Source organism: Furipterus horrens, unplaced genomic scaffold (assembly GCF_987537825.1).
Source record: "Furipterus horrens unplaced genomic scaffold, mFurHor1.1.pri manual_scaffold_4, whole genome shotgun sequence".
Lineage (NCBI taxonomy): Eukaryota > Metazoa > Chordata > Mammalia > Chiroptera > Furipteridae > Furipterus > Furipterus horrens.
The window spans coordinates 182,603,863-182,618,032 of NW_028327174.1; the positions used below are offsets into that span (position 1 = coordinate 182,603,863).

General features: G+C 38.6%; 1 protein-coding gene across 2 annotated transcripts in view; it reads left to right on the top strand.

Annotated features, from left to right (window-relative positions):
• ZNF462 (zinc finger protein 462) overlaps positions 1-14,170 on the top strand; it is a 134,982-nt gene that overhangs the window by 109,409 nt on the left and 11,403 nt on the right. For both annotated transcript variants that reach the window (XM_090274522.1, XM_090274523.1), the window contains exon 10: positions 1,192-1,415. In XM_090274522.1, the coding sequence (XP_090130648.1) occupies positions 1,192-1,415 (224 nt within the window). The remainder of the gene's footprint in view (positions 1-1,191; positions 1,416-14,170) is intronic.

Consider the following 14,170-nt stretch of genomic DNA (forward strand, 5'->3'; position numbering starts at 1 on the left):
GGAGAATAAATCACACTTTTTTGACTTAATAATACATTGCTATTTCTGAATAATATATGTTGTATGCGTCCACTTGTAAACTTACAGAGTCTTCTGAATCCAGACCCAGCGTGAAAACACATGCTATATTTGATCCTTGCATAAATAGCACAGATTTTAATTTTATCCCAGTTATGGCTACCTGGCACATGCGCGGGTACTCTGGGCAGACTAGTGTGAAATTTAATTTGAGCAGTTAAACACAAGGATGAGTGAGGGCAAAATAAACAAGCACACATGCGTTCCCAGCCCTCCAGCATTTGGTAGGTTACAGGGCAAGCACCCAAATCCTCTTTCTTTTATTTTTTCCCCTTGTGACAGTCAGATTAGGGATGAAAAGGCACAGATCCTCCATGTCTCCCACACCACCCACATTGCCCCTGACTTTGCCTGCAGCCTTTTATTTGTGAGCTCTTCACAGTTGGAGTTGGAGTTTTAGTGAATGAAAGTGTGCAAGTTCCTTTGTTTTGAGATATGATATTAGACTAGAGAGTCCCTTGGTTTCAGGTAAGGGAAAACTATCTCCTTGAAAACATCTGGAATGGAAACAGGAATGGAATTGAAAATGATAGGACATCATGTACGTGCAGTTTGACAGATAAAGATACACAGATCTCAGCTTGGCCAACGTCAATGTCTGTGGTTTTGAAGAGTTTCTTTACTAATTTGTAAAAAATGAGAATAACTCCAGCCTCATCGTTGCTAGGAAGGCTCACAATGGTGGTACATAGGTGCTTGGGGAATGTCAGTTTCCTGCCCCCTTGACGACGTCTGTAAGTTCACCTAAATAACACTGACTAGAAAGTGGGAATTAGTAGCCGTTAATAAAAATGGCCAGTACTTCCCATTCTTTGCCCCTCCTTTATTCACCACCATTCAGAAAATTAACTGAACCTTCAAGTCTGCCTACCCCTATTTATAGATTATTATGGGTATTAAGTACACAAGGAGTTTGGTCTTAAAAAAACCTACATGTATCGAGAAGTATGTTATTTTGAAGGAGAGGGTATTATCCATGTGTGCCGTTCACGGACCCAAACTCACAAGAAATAGCAAAACCAAATGGGTGAGTTTCTTTTTATATTCCAAAGAAAGAACGTCTGCTGACCATCAGTAAAAATTCCCATCTTTCCATTCAATTTGTCTCCACAGAAGAGCGAGTTGTCCCCATTGAAGTGTGCCGTTCCAAACTGTCAAAATACTTGCAGGGAGTAGTATTCCGCTGTGATAAGTGTACCTTCACCTGCTCCAGTGACGAGAGCCTCCAGCAGCACATAGAAAAGCACAGTGAACTGAAACCTTACAAATGCCAGCTCTGCTACTACGAGACCAAGCACACGGAGGAACTGGACAGCCACCTTCGGGACGAGCATAAGGTACTTCCCTGGGGCTTCCCGCCTCCCACCCTCAGCATACCTGTACAAAGGGCAGGTGGGAGAGCTAAAGTTAGTCATGTGCCAGACAGACGTGAACGAAAATAATGTTTAAAATGAGGTTTGGTTTTTTCTATTATAAAAGAAATGTAAGGTCATTTTAGAATATTGAAATATATAGACGGAGGTAAGAAATATCACCCATAATGCCACCACCCAAATCCAACTGCTTAATATTTTTGGTTTCTTTCATGCCCACTTTCCTTTGATTTACATAGTCGTGATGATACTCTATATGACATAGTATATATTCCCTCTTTTATACTTAATATTTTAACAAGGGTATTTTTCCATATTATTTTAAAGATATTATGGTGACCAGACAAAACAGGTTCAGCTGGCTGTTGCAACAAAAGTCAAACTCGTGAGGCAAATGCTGGTGCAAAAGGAAAGGGGTTTTATTCAGGTGCTGCGCAACCTGGGAGAATGGTGGGCTCTCATCTCAAAGACCATCTCTCCTCTTTGTTCCATGGAAAAAGTCTACCTGCCCTCATCAAGGACAGACAAAAGCCAGTGTCCAGAGTTCCTATACATATTAAAGTACAGTCCTTTGGAGCCAGCAGTCAGCTGCTAAGATGTCTTAGTCCCCATCCGGGAATCTTAGCTTGTTCCCAGCTGCTGTCTATTTCACAGGCCCTCCTGAAGCCTATGTGTGGAACCCCCATGGCCATGGGCCATGTTCTGCCAGGGCTGCATGATTGCATACTTCCAGGAGCAAGAGCATGCAAACACAGTGACAGGTGCATCAGTGGGTGGTCAAGAAAGACAGAGAGGCTTCCTCCTGGAAGCCATGGCCCACAGAGAGAATAGGAGAGTGCACCATACAAGTGCAGGTCACAAGCAAGCAAGCAAGAACCTTGTTCCCCTGGGATTATATTAGCTTGGGTATAGGACTGACCACGTGCTTTCTCAAAATGACAATTAAGTTCCCCAACTTCTGTGTGCTTCAGGTAGGTCCACCTCCCCAGTCTAGACTGACAGGCCTCTTTGGTCCAGCACCTCTACCTGCACTGTTTTGACTTACATGGCACATGTGCCTGCCTTCCCCTGGTCCCACCCCCAATCTGATAAGGGCTGGGGGCAGGGGGGCGGGTGTCTCTATCTAATAACCTTCTAGCTTTTTGCACACTCAGTGTATGAACCTCCCCCTGCTGCCATCTTTGCTGATAGGGGAGACTCCCCATGGCTCTGACTGTTTTACAAGAACATTATCACAAGGGTTGACCAACTTCTGTAAAGGGCCAGATAGTAAACATTTTAGACTTTGTGGGCCAGATAGTCTTAGGGCAATGGCAACCACTCAACTCTGCCTTTGTAGCAAGAAAACCACCATAAACAAGACACAAATGAATGAGCTTGGTTGTGTTCTAGTAAAACCATTTACAAACAGGTGATAGGCTGTGGACCCATAGTTGCCGGCTCCTATTCTGCCGGATGGCCATGCTCCCATGTCCCTCGTTTGTGTAGGTTTCTAGTATTTTGCTTCAAAGGTATTCCAAAGCATCGCTATTAATGTACAAACACTAGATGGACTGTAAAATAGGTGTTTTATACGGGAAGTGAGATTGGTAAAGAAGAGAGTCATACATAAAGTAAAATTAAAGGTTTGTGAAAAAAATCTTTTGCAGAAGAGCTGCTGAAATGAGGACAGCTTCCTAATTTCTCATAGAGCTTATTTTTGTCACATCAGGAATTGAGATGATTGTTTCTGGCTTTGTGTATTGCCAAGTGCAGGGGGCACTATGTAAGCCTATTGAAATGCTTTCTAATTAACCAAGAAATCCACATCTAGTGAGATTTCACATACAGTACAATTAGAAGCACTTTCGATACTGCTTCCTTTTACCTTGCTCTTTCTGTACAGTGGAAATAACGGACAGACTCTTTTTTTCTGGCCTTACAAAACCAAGTTATAGAAATTGTAGTTTGAATCATCTGCACCCAAGTGTTAGACTTTTTCTGGCAGAATGTTGAGAGAAGGCTGAACTTTATCACCCACCCACAATTTAATGATTTTATGGTAACTTTTCTGCTTTGGAACGCATTCATTTCCTAATGTGTCTGCCTAGAGATGAAAGCAAAGAAGTAAAGCCTGAATTACCTCATTTAAAAACTTTAATCTCTTTTCTGGTTTCTTCTTTTTTTAAAAAATTTTTTTTTATTTTTGGTTTTTCAATTACAGTTGTCCCCTTTTCCCCCAATTTCTCTCCCTCACCCAACCCACCCCCTCTCCCACAATCATATCCCTCCCTGTTGTCCATGTCCATGAGTCATTTATACGGGTTCATTTTCTTATTCAAACTTTCTGGGCATTTCAGCTCCCAAACTCAAAGGGAAGTCACTTATTTATTTCAAACCAAGCTCTCAAATTTATGTACACGTATCTAATTTCTGTAACCACCTCAGATCTTGTTATCTATTACTGTGTTCAAACCTTCACGCTGATATTTTGGGGACAGAGCAAACCAGGAAGATAAATTCTTCCCCAGTTGTTGCAGGGTAGCTGATGAGTCACTGGGGGAATCCAGAGAATGTTAGAGGCCATGCAGATGTGAAACCAGAGGCTTCCTGAGCAGGCATGCAAGATTGGGCTTGGGGACGAGATTCAGGGAACTGGGTTGCTCAGGAAAACAGGGGCCCAATTTAGAGCTTTTGGAGTCAAACAGACCTGGGTTTGATTCTTGTCTCCACTGCTGACTGTACAACTTCAGCAAGTTAAATTTCCGTTTCTGTTTTGTGGTTTCTAAATGGGAATCTTTATACCTTTCTGAGAAGTTTCTGTAACATTACATGAAGCCCTGGTATTTCCATTTTGAGATCCACTGTGTTCTTCAGTCCATTTGTGAATTGATTTGTGCTCAAGTATAACAACTGTTGTACTTATCATAAAGGCAGTTATGTTCCTGAGGACCTAAAATTCATTATAAAACCACTAATTACACCTTGCTTTTCAGACATGTCTTTGATGTTATATTTTCACTCTGCCAAGATATGTTCTTTAATTTTATCCTTTCTCGTGGTTGACCAGCTTATTAAATCCAATGAGCACCTAATTGAGGCTACAGAATTGCCACTTTCACGTGGCTAATGATTTTCACCTTTCTCTCAATTGTTATTAAGTTTATGAGACTAGTTCTTATTACTGATAGCAGCACTATCTTTTCCCCATTTCTGTTTCCTCTTTTCTAAGTGATAAGTGCAAAATGCAGTTCAAATTTTTGGAATAGTTATCCAAACATTATTTTATAAACAAAGATAGCAGTGCTGCTGAAACTGAATTTTTGACTGATAGGCAGTGACATTATGCACTATTAAAAATGGTAATTCATCAGGGTGAAGGATACACAAAAATCTAATTTCAGCATTCATGAAAGGGGTGCAGGAGTCTCAGTGTACAATATACTGAAAAGAAATTTGCCAATATTTCAATTACAAAAAGCAAGTACCATAGATAAGAACAAGAAATTAAAGGCATAAGAATTGGAAAGAAAGAAAGAAAATGTTTTTTATTCACAGACAATATGATCTTTGTAGGTAGAAAATCCTAAGTAATATACTAAAAAAAAACTACCAAAATTTTAGCAAGTTTAGCAAAGTTGCAGGATATAAGATCCATATACAAAAATCAATTATATTTCTATATGCTAATAATGGAAAATCTGAAAATGAAATTTTAAGTCAATTTCATTTATAATCAAAAATAATAAAATACTTAATTATAAATTTTAACTCAAGATCTGTGAAAGCTGTACACTGAAAACTGAAAAATATTGCTGATGGAAGTAAAAGAACCATGTTAATGCAATATATACTGTATTTGTGCATTAGACTCAATATTCGTAATTCTTTACAAATTGATGTACATATTCAGTGTAACCTCTGTCAAAATCTCAGTCGGCTTTGTCCTTTGGTAGAAATTGACAAACTGATACTAAAATGTATATGGAGATACAGAGGACCTAGAAAACCATAAATAATGTGGAAAAGAACAAATTTGGAGGACTCACTTCTTCCCGATTTCAAAACTTACTATAAAGCTACAGTAATCAAGAGCATGTAATGCTGGCATAAGGATAGATTCCTGGATCAGCGGTGCAGAAGAAGAAGTCCAAAAATAAACCCTCAGATATGTGGTCAGTTGATTTGCATCAGAGGTGCTGAGGCAATATGGACAGGCTAGTTTTTCAACAAATAGTATTGGCACAATTGGACGTCCATGGCCATTGGCCCTTACATCACTCCCAACACAACAATTAAGTCAAAATGGATCGTAAAACTCAATGTATGAGCTAAAAGTATAAAACTTCTGGAAAAATAGAAAATTTCCCTTGGGTTAGGGACCATTTTCTTAGATAAAATGCAAAAGCTATGGACAGTAAAAGAAAAAAAAAAAAATCAATAAATTAGATGTCATCAAAATTAAATTTTTGCTCATCAGAAGACAATACCATTAAGAAAATGAAAAGGCAATCAACAGATGGGAAGCAAATATTTGCAAAGTAATTACCTAACCAAGGACTTTAAAATCTATGAAGAACTGTTATAACTATAATAAGATAAACGATTCAATTTAAAATGATAAGATTTGCTTAGACACTTTACTCATGCCTGTACAAATGGCAAAGATAATCTCACACCGTTCTGGTTAGAATATAAAATGGCATGTCCACTTTGAATCATTTTGGTCATTTGTTTAAAAGTTAAACGTACACTTACCATCTGATCCAGCAAGTCTACACCCACATAAAGTTGACTAAAACAAAATGTGCTATATATACAGTAGTCCCTCTCTATATCGCAGTTCACTTATCGCGGCCTCACTGTATCGCAGGATTTTTAAAAATATTATATTTAATTATTTATAGTGGATTTTTTTCTATATCGCGGGATTTTGCGGTACTGTATATGTATGTTGTTGAAGTTTCATGGGTTTAAGAGTGTAGAATATGTTTAAGAACATAAGTAGTGTTTATAAAAGTGTGGAAAAGGTTAATAAGGGAGTGGGAAAGGTTAATAAGGGACTGGGAACCGTTTATAAGAGTGTGGGAAGGGTTTATAAAGCCTTAACATATATGTACATAGTAAAATAAATGTAAAGTTCCTACTTCGTGGATTTTCACATATCGTGGGGGGGTCTAGAACGTAATACCCATGATAAGTGAGGGGGTACTGTATCCTTATAGTGGCATTATACTGATTATCAGTAAAAAGAAATGAGCTACTGATACATGTGACAACATGGGTAAATCTTTAAAACATCATGTTGAGTGGACAGAAGCCAGGCACAAAACATTACAGATTGTATGATTCCATTTATATGAAATTCTTAGAAAAGGAAAAACCATGGAGATGCAGATCAGATGTCAGTGGGGCTGGAGACTGGGAGCAGGGACTGATTACAGAAGGTATGAAATTCTTAGAGCAATAGAAGGGTTCTTAAATTAGATTGTGTTGAAAATTGCACAAATATATTAACTTACCAAAACTCTTTGAACTGTTCATTTGAAGTAGATGAACTTTCAAAACATAAAAATAGATGAATTTCATAGTAAGGGAAGTATACCTCAATACCTAAAAGATGCAAGTTTACCATGACCTGACACATAATAGATCCTCAATAAATGTTAATTTACTGCAGTCTTTATAAAGTTGATCCCGGGAACAGATAGATCTACAAGGTGCTTGAGATTCATATTAACATGTAAATTACCAAAAACAAAACGTGCGATAGACTTAGCAATTGGTTCTAAGCTAGGGTTTACTTCTTTTTTCCCCAGTTAAGACTGTTGAGGGTATTGCTCATTACATTCTTCCATGAATAGCTTTAGGTGATTTTGTGTGATGGAAAGAATCTATAGAAGAAACTAGAAGACACTGAAGGATGTATTTTCAGTCAAAGGATTTTATTAAAACAACTGGACATTGAAAACTGGACTTCTCAATTATGCCTGCAAAGCTTATAAACCTCAGGAATGTCCCTAAAGATGTCAAGACTGTATCGTTCATGGGACCAAATACTGGTAACAACAGGAAGCGTCCTTGACGTCAAATATAGCATTTCTTTTAAGAACCCAGTTCTCAAGTGTGCTGGATTTATGCTGCCATGTTTATCCTTAGAAGCCAAGGTGAAGTAGGAAAGGGATGACAATCAGTACTCTCATTTTTTTAGGTGACATAGAATCATGTCTTCCTAGACCTTTATCTGTGCTGGTGGACAAAGAAGCACTTGCAATGTTTTAGAATCTAAAGTAAACAGTGCAGTTTCTTTAAAAAATGTTTTCATCCTTCAACTTCCTGTCATTTTTTGGTCTCACTGGGTTTTCTTAAAGACAAACTATTATTTCAGTCCTTCCATTCTCCCCCTTTTCAGTCCCCTCCCCCGCACACACATGCAATGCAATCATATATCCATAGTGCGATTTATTAACAATGCCAGTGAAAGTTAAATTTCTATGAACCTTAAAGTCATGGAGGAAAAAAAACACCTTGCACTCACATTTTTAAAAAACATATTTTTAAAAGAAAGTTTAAGTATGTTCAATACCTTGTTAGTGTTCTTTATGGTTCTCAAGTCTCTTTGCTAGTTTAAGGAACATAAAAATATATTATCTCTAACTTAGTTTGCTCATAAAATTGTCATGTTCAGTATATTAAATTTAGAAGGATAGTCTATTCAGGCAATGCATATTCACTAATTTAATTTACTTTGAAATGTTTTTAATTTTTTTATACAAATGGAGCCTCAGGCAGCTGAACTCTAAGGAACTCGTATCTCTTTCTTTTTGCCAGTTTAGGGGAAGCAGCAGAACATTAAGCTCAGGAGGAATCGCCAACATTTTAGTTATTCCAATAAAATTGTTCAGCTTTCTGGACCAGTAAAATCCACAGTGGCAAAAAAAAAAAAAAAAAAAAAATCGCATAGAGCATTTGTTTCCAGCTAAGGAAATGAGAAGAAACAGAAGAACCTTTACCCACGCCAGATCCCGAATACAAATTTGGCCACATTTTTTCAGGATTACTAGCAGCTTTAGCTTTATCAAGTCCAAGGATTTCTGCAAGCTGAAGGTTTCTCTAGAAAATTATGTCATCTCAGCTCTGTTTTCCTTCATGTTAGTCTTGCTTCTTGATTTAGCAACCTTAGACCCATTTCTTCATGTATTTTGGAAGACAGAAACCAGAACTAGATGAGCAAGAGATGTGACCATTTTTCAGAGAGACCTTCCTGGCAGAGCCTGAGATGATGTTTCTCAAGTAGACATTTGAAGATGCACTGTGCCTCTAACCTTTGAAACTATCCACTAAACTCTGCAGTCAAAATCAATTGTCCCTCTTTCCAGACTTCCATAGGGCTTCCCTTCTTCCTCTATAAAGGCTCTTAGTTCATGCTGCCTGCACTTGCACTTAACCCTTCACAAGTCCCTGTCTTGCCATTGGATGCACCATTTTTAAAATGAAAACCACATTATCTACCTCTCCTCCCTTCCAAATTCTGATTTAGTGCCCTGCATACAATAAAGTCTCCAGTAACTGTGAAACAGATAAATAAATGAAGTCACTCTTCAAGTAAGAAATGTTAAAGTAGATACTTATAATTTGAACAAACTGTTCAAATAAGCAAAATGTGACAGCAGCATCAGCATCTTGCCTCTGGATTTCCTGTCCAGGAGACCAGCAATGGCTCAGTTGGCCAACAACAGAGTCCTTTGACTTTCTTACTGATGCCTTTCACTTGGCTTCCTTGAGTACTTGTGACTAAAGTTATGCTGAGATTCTCAACATGAGTTGTTGTTGTCTTTTTTGCTAATATAAGTCGGGCAGAAAAACATGTTTTCTGATTTTGACCCACCCAGTGATTTCAAAAGAAAGTAGTTGCCCTTCTTGACTTCTGTGCTCCATACCTTTCTGGGTACTTTACCATATTTAATTATTACTGTCCGTAGAAAGCTTTTTCTTCTGAAGAGAAATTCCCAGAAGATTCTACTCCCCTATCCCATCCAATTTTGCAACAGAACATTATTGTCTCAATACTTTTTTTATTCCTTCTTGTATTCAGCCAGTACCATGGGTCATGTTTACTATTTGGTAAATAATTTTATATTTCTACAGGTGATTTGCATTATAATGGGGAAACAGGAGCTATATCACCTGAAGATGTGAGTTCTAACCCTGGCTTTAGTACTTGTTTTTCTCATCTACAAATATAGAAGATAACACATATCTTGCAGAATGCTTATGAGTTAAATTATACATAGAAAAATTACAGGACTAATTTTCAGTACATATTAGATATTTAGTAGGAATTGAATCAAAATCTTTTAGAAAATGTCCAGTTTTATTCTCTCATTATTAGCAAGCAAATTTATATTATGTGATGCAAATCTTATGACAATATTATAAATTTCTTTATATTTTATAATCATCACGAACTTTTATGTCACTGGTAAATTCAAATAACATTTATTGTATGTCCACTACATGACTGACTTTAGACTCTTTACTGAGCGTATAGAGCTAAATAAGAAATAGTTGCTACCCTGGAGGAGTTTATAAGAAGTAGTCAAGATAAGTTTTAACAAAGAATCACAGCCCAGCATGCTAAGCTCTTGATGAAAATATCTCTAAAATAGGAGGGCAGAGCGGAACAGAGCAAATATGGTGCCACAGCTCTCCTTCCATAGACCTTTAACATACTTAGCTGAATGTCCTTTCTAGAAGCTTTCACAAGAGCTCTGATTGAAATACTCTTTATCTGAGAATTGAAGATTTTGACCTGAACTTTTGAGCATCTTCTTGTAAGAAACCGTAGAGACACTTCCTTGCTGAAACTTTCTACCACTGCTTTCATTCCCTTGTTCCCATTCTGACTGTCAAGATCTGCTGGGTAAATCAATAGATGTTATAAATCAGTACTCAGCAAAATCGGACCCATGGACCAATATAGTTTCATCAGAACACAGCCAAGCTCATGCATTTCCACATTGTCTGTAGCTGCTTCTGAGCTGTCGCAGCAGTTGAGTAGCTGTGACAGATACTGTAGGGTTCAGAAAGCCTAAAATATGTGCTTACCTGGCCCTCTCCTGAGCAACTTTGCCAGCCTCTTCCGTAAGTCCTTTAACACATTTGCTGCACGACACATTCTCCATTATGACTGAGATGGGCATTTCTGACGTAAGACGCAGTTTCTCCTTGTTCTCTGGTGTCACTTTTTCTCAAAAAGGAAAGTTCACTTTAGCCTTTCTTTTGAACATGGACATGAAATGTTAGGTGATGTGAACATCCTGATTGGGTGTCCCTTACAAATGTTATGTAAGTGGGAGGGGGAACTCAGGAAATGTTAGGTGGATTTTTTTCCCTCATCACTGTCTCCCCCACTTCATGTTTGCTAAGTTGCCTGACGAGCAGGATAGCCAATTGTATTTTTTAATTAACAAGCAAGTTTCTATCAGTCTTTCCTGTAAGACTGGGTTTGCCAACCTAGGGCAGTATGAAAATGAATGTTCAACTTGGTAATATTTGTAAATCATATAATGCTTCTGTCTTAGAATTTAGCCTCAAGTACAGAAATTCTTTCCTGTGCTAGGGACAGATCTAGACCATCTGCTAAATGCTTAAAAGCCAACAAAGAAGGAGACAAATGTAGTTGTGAAGCTGGAACATTAAGCACAAGCAGGGAAGGGTCATCAGTCCAAGGTGAACTTTAAAGCTAAAGCATGTGCTGGCCAATGGCACTTGATCTTACATTCCTGTTGGACAGCAGACCTCACCACCACTCTGGGTTAGTGGCCTTCACGGGGGACTTTGGGTGTTGAGGCATTCGCAAATAACTTTCACAGGATATAAGAATCTGCATATATTTTTAAAGTCTGACTGATTATGTATTTGTACAATCCACCCTTCAAAACCATGTGTAGCTTCTTTTGCCTTCAAAAGGCTTCAAGGAGCCAGGTTCTAAATATTAAACACTTACACTTTCTTTATTTTATTTATTTATTTATTTACTTTTTGCTCCTTCTGTTGTGGGCTTTTTGGGAAACAAGGTAATAAATTACTTCTCATCTGCAGAGGGAAAGGGGGATTTCCCCCAATTTGTCCTTTGTACATTAAAAAGTTAGGAAACCACTAATCTCTAGGTCCAGAAAGTGACTTGTATAATCATTCCAGAAGCCAACTTAGAAATATACTAGAATTTCAATAAAGTCCATAGTCTTTGATTTTGACCCTATAATTTCACTTCTGCAAATTTAGCCTATAAAACTGAAACTAAACTTGAAAGAAAGGATTATACACAATAAGGTATATTACTGCATTTTTAATAATGAAAGGCCAGAAATAGCCAAAGGTAAACTCCTATGGGAACAGTAAACTATAATATATCCCCTGATACAGAGGATATTTGTGCCATGTCAGGTGTAAAAAAGCAGGATCCACTCACATGCATTTTAATATAACTATAGCAATATAAATTAGCATAGAAAATAGGTATACAGAAATACGATATCTTGTTAACAGTTATTATATATAAGTAGTTGGATTTCAAATGCTTTTTTTCCATTTTCCAAGTGAAAGTTTATAGGAAAGAAATATATATTAAATTGAAGTGCAGACATCCAATAGCCAGGAGGTGAGAACAGCACCCATGCTGATCTGGATGCCGATCTAGATGCCACACTGGCCAGTGGAGATCCAGTTGGGAATTGCATGCAGCGTCCTTCTGGGGTTCGTGGTTTTGGGGGTGGGCCAGGGGGGGCAGGCCGTAAACAATTACTGAGTAGGATGAATCACAAAGGGGGAGTGTAGGGTACTGTGAAAGTGCACAGCAAGGAGAGTGAGTTTAGAGAAGGACACCCTTGTGACATTGAAGTGAAGCTGGAAGACAAGTCACCACATGAAGGAGGTGGGATTGAGAGACTTTGAGACAGAGAAGATGGCACGTGCACAGAGAGAGAGGCACAAAGTCAAGAGCATGGCAGATTCCAGGAAGCTCAGTAAGTTCGAGGTGGTGGGAGCTAAGGGGGAGGCACTCTGGAGAAGGTGGGCTGGGATACGATGATCACCGGCCATGTAAATCTCAGTAGGAAATGAAGACTTCATCCTCAGGGCAGCAGAGACTGACATGCACAGATTGGAATTTTTAAGCATCACGCAGAAGGCATTGGAGAATAGATGCAAGAGGAGTAGGAACGATGATGGAGAGCCAGCCAGGAGGGAGGGAAGGAACAGGCAATAATCCGGGTAACGCAGTAAGGAGTCTTTTGTGTTAAGATTAATATCGGATTGTGGATCTGGGCATTTAGAGCCCAACACTATTTCTAATTACACAGCAATAATGTTAGTTTTCCCTTTTAAATCTTTTAATTGCAAAGATTTTAGAAATCTTCAGGACAACTGAATCCCGGGTCAGCCTCAGATGGATATCAGGCCGTGAAAATGCCTTGTACTCTTTTTAAATTGTTCAGAATCCAAAATGTTAACAGTTTTCCAGTGAAGAGAAAAGAAGGAGGAAGAAGGAAAAGGAAAAAATAACATTCGCCCTTGGTGACAAGTCTTCTTCTGTCACTGTGAGCTCCTTGGGAAGCAGGGTTTCTGATACCTAAGAGGCCCTCAGGAAGCCCTTGTTGGATGAATGAAGGAAAACTTACTGGATTCAACAGTATGGGGATTCCTTCTTGGCATTCATGGTTTCATTATATTTGTCTCCTGACTCCTGCCCATCCCTCATGCCCCTTACACACACCTGCAGGTGCCCAGCTGAAGGTGGGACATGGGAGATGGTGGCCAGAAGCGGCCGCCTTTTAAGTACTGGTCATTTAGAAAACATTTCTTTATACATATTTCAAAATGAGGCAAATTGGAATCTTGCCTCCTTTTCCTTAAAAACTGGCAATGCAGAAGACTTCTATTCGGATATTTGTCGTAAGTGCTATTTGGTTAAAATATAGACTTGGTGGCTAAACATAACTTCATAAATATGCACTTACAATGTTTATCATACTCCTTTCCAAAAGCCAAAATTGGAGAAGGCCACAGTTCCAGAAAGGAGAAGGAAATGACCTTTTGGGGAACTATTGTGTTTCGGGTGCTTGGCTGACCCCCCCTTTTATAAATGAGGACATTTATGTTGAATGACTTGCCCAGAGTCTGAGTAATGGCAAACCCTGAATGTGAAGTTAGGGCTGTCTGACTTCAAAGCTCTTGTTCCTTGTGCTACCCTCTTTTACTTAATGCTACAAAAACGAATAAGTAAAAATTCATATAGCTCTGTAGGAGTGAGCCATAGCGGATAAAGCCCTAGGTAGGAAGATGCTACACGCAGAAGTGCTCTGGAGGCTCTTACTGTGAAAGCTGAGAGGGGAGGTAGGAGGAGGAAGGATTCTAAACCTGACTTCTTCCTCCTCCTTCTCACTTTAGTCTATTAATTTTTACATTTTTTTGATGAGCAAAAGAAGAACTTGTTGTCCCTGAGTGTTTAGCACTGAGATTGATGCAGACATCTCTTCCGTCCTCATTTGCATTGTTTTTAAAGTCACTGGTTTCCTGAATTTCATTATTAGAGAAAGATCAATGCATTGTTTCCCTTGTTGTAAGAGAGCTTTTCTCCTGAGTGTTCTTCCTTTTAAATGCTACCTTTTCTTACATGACGTGGTTGGGACAATATTAAGCCTTTTCAGAGGACTGTCTGTTGGCCCTGATACTCTCGG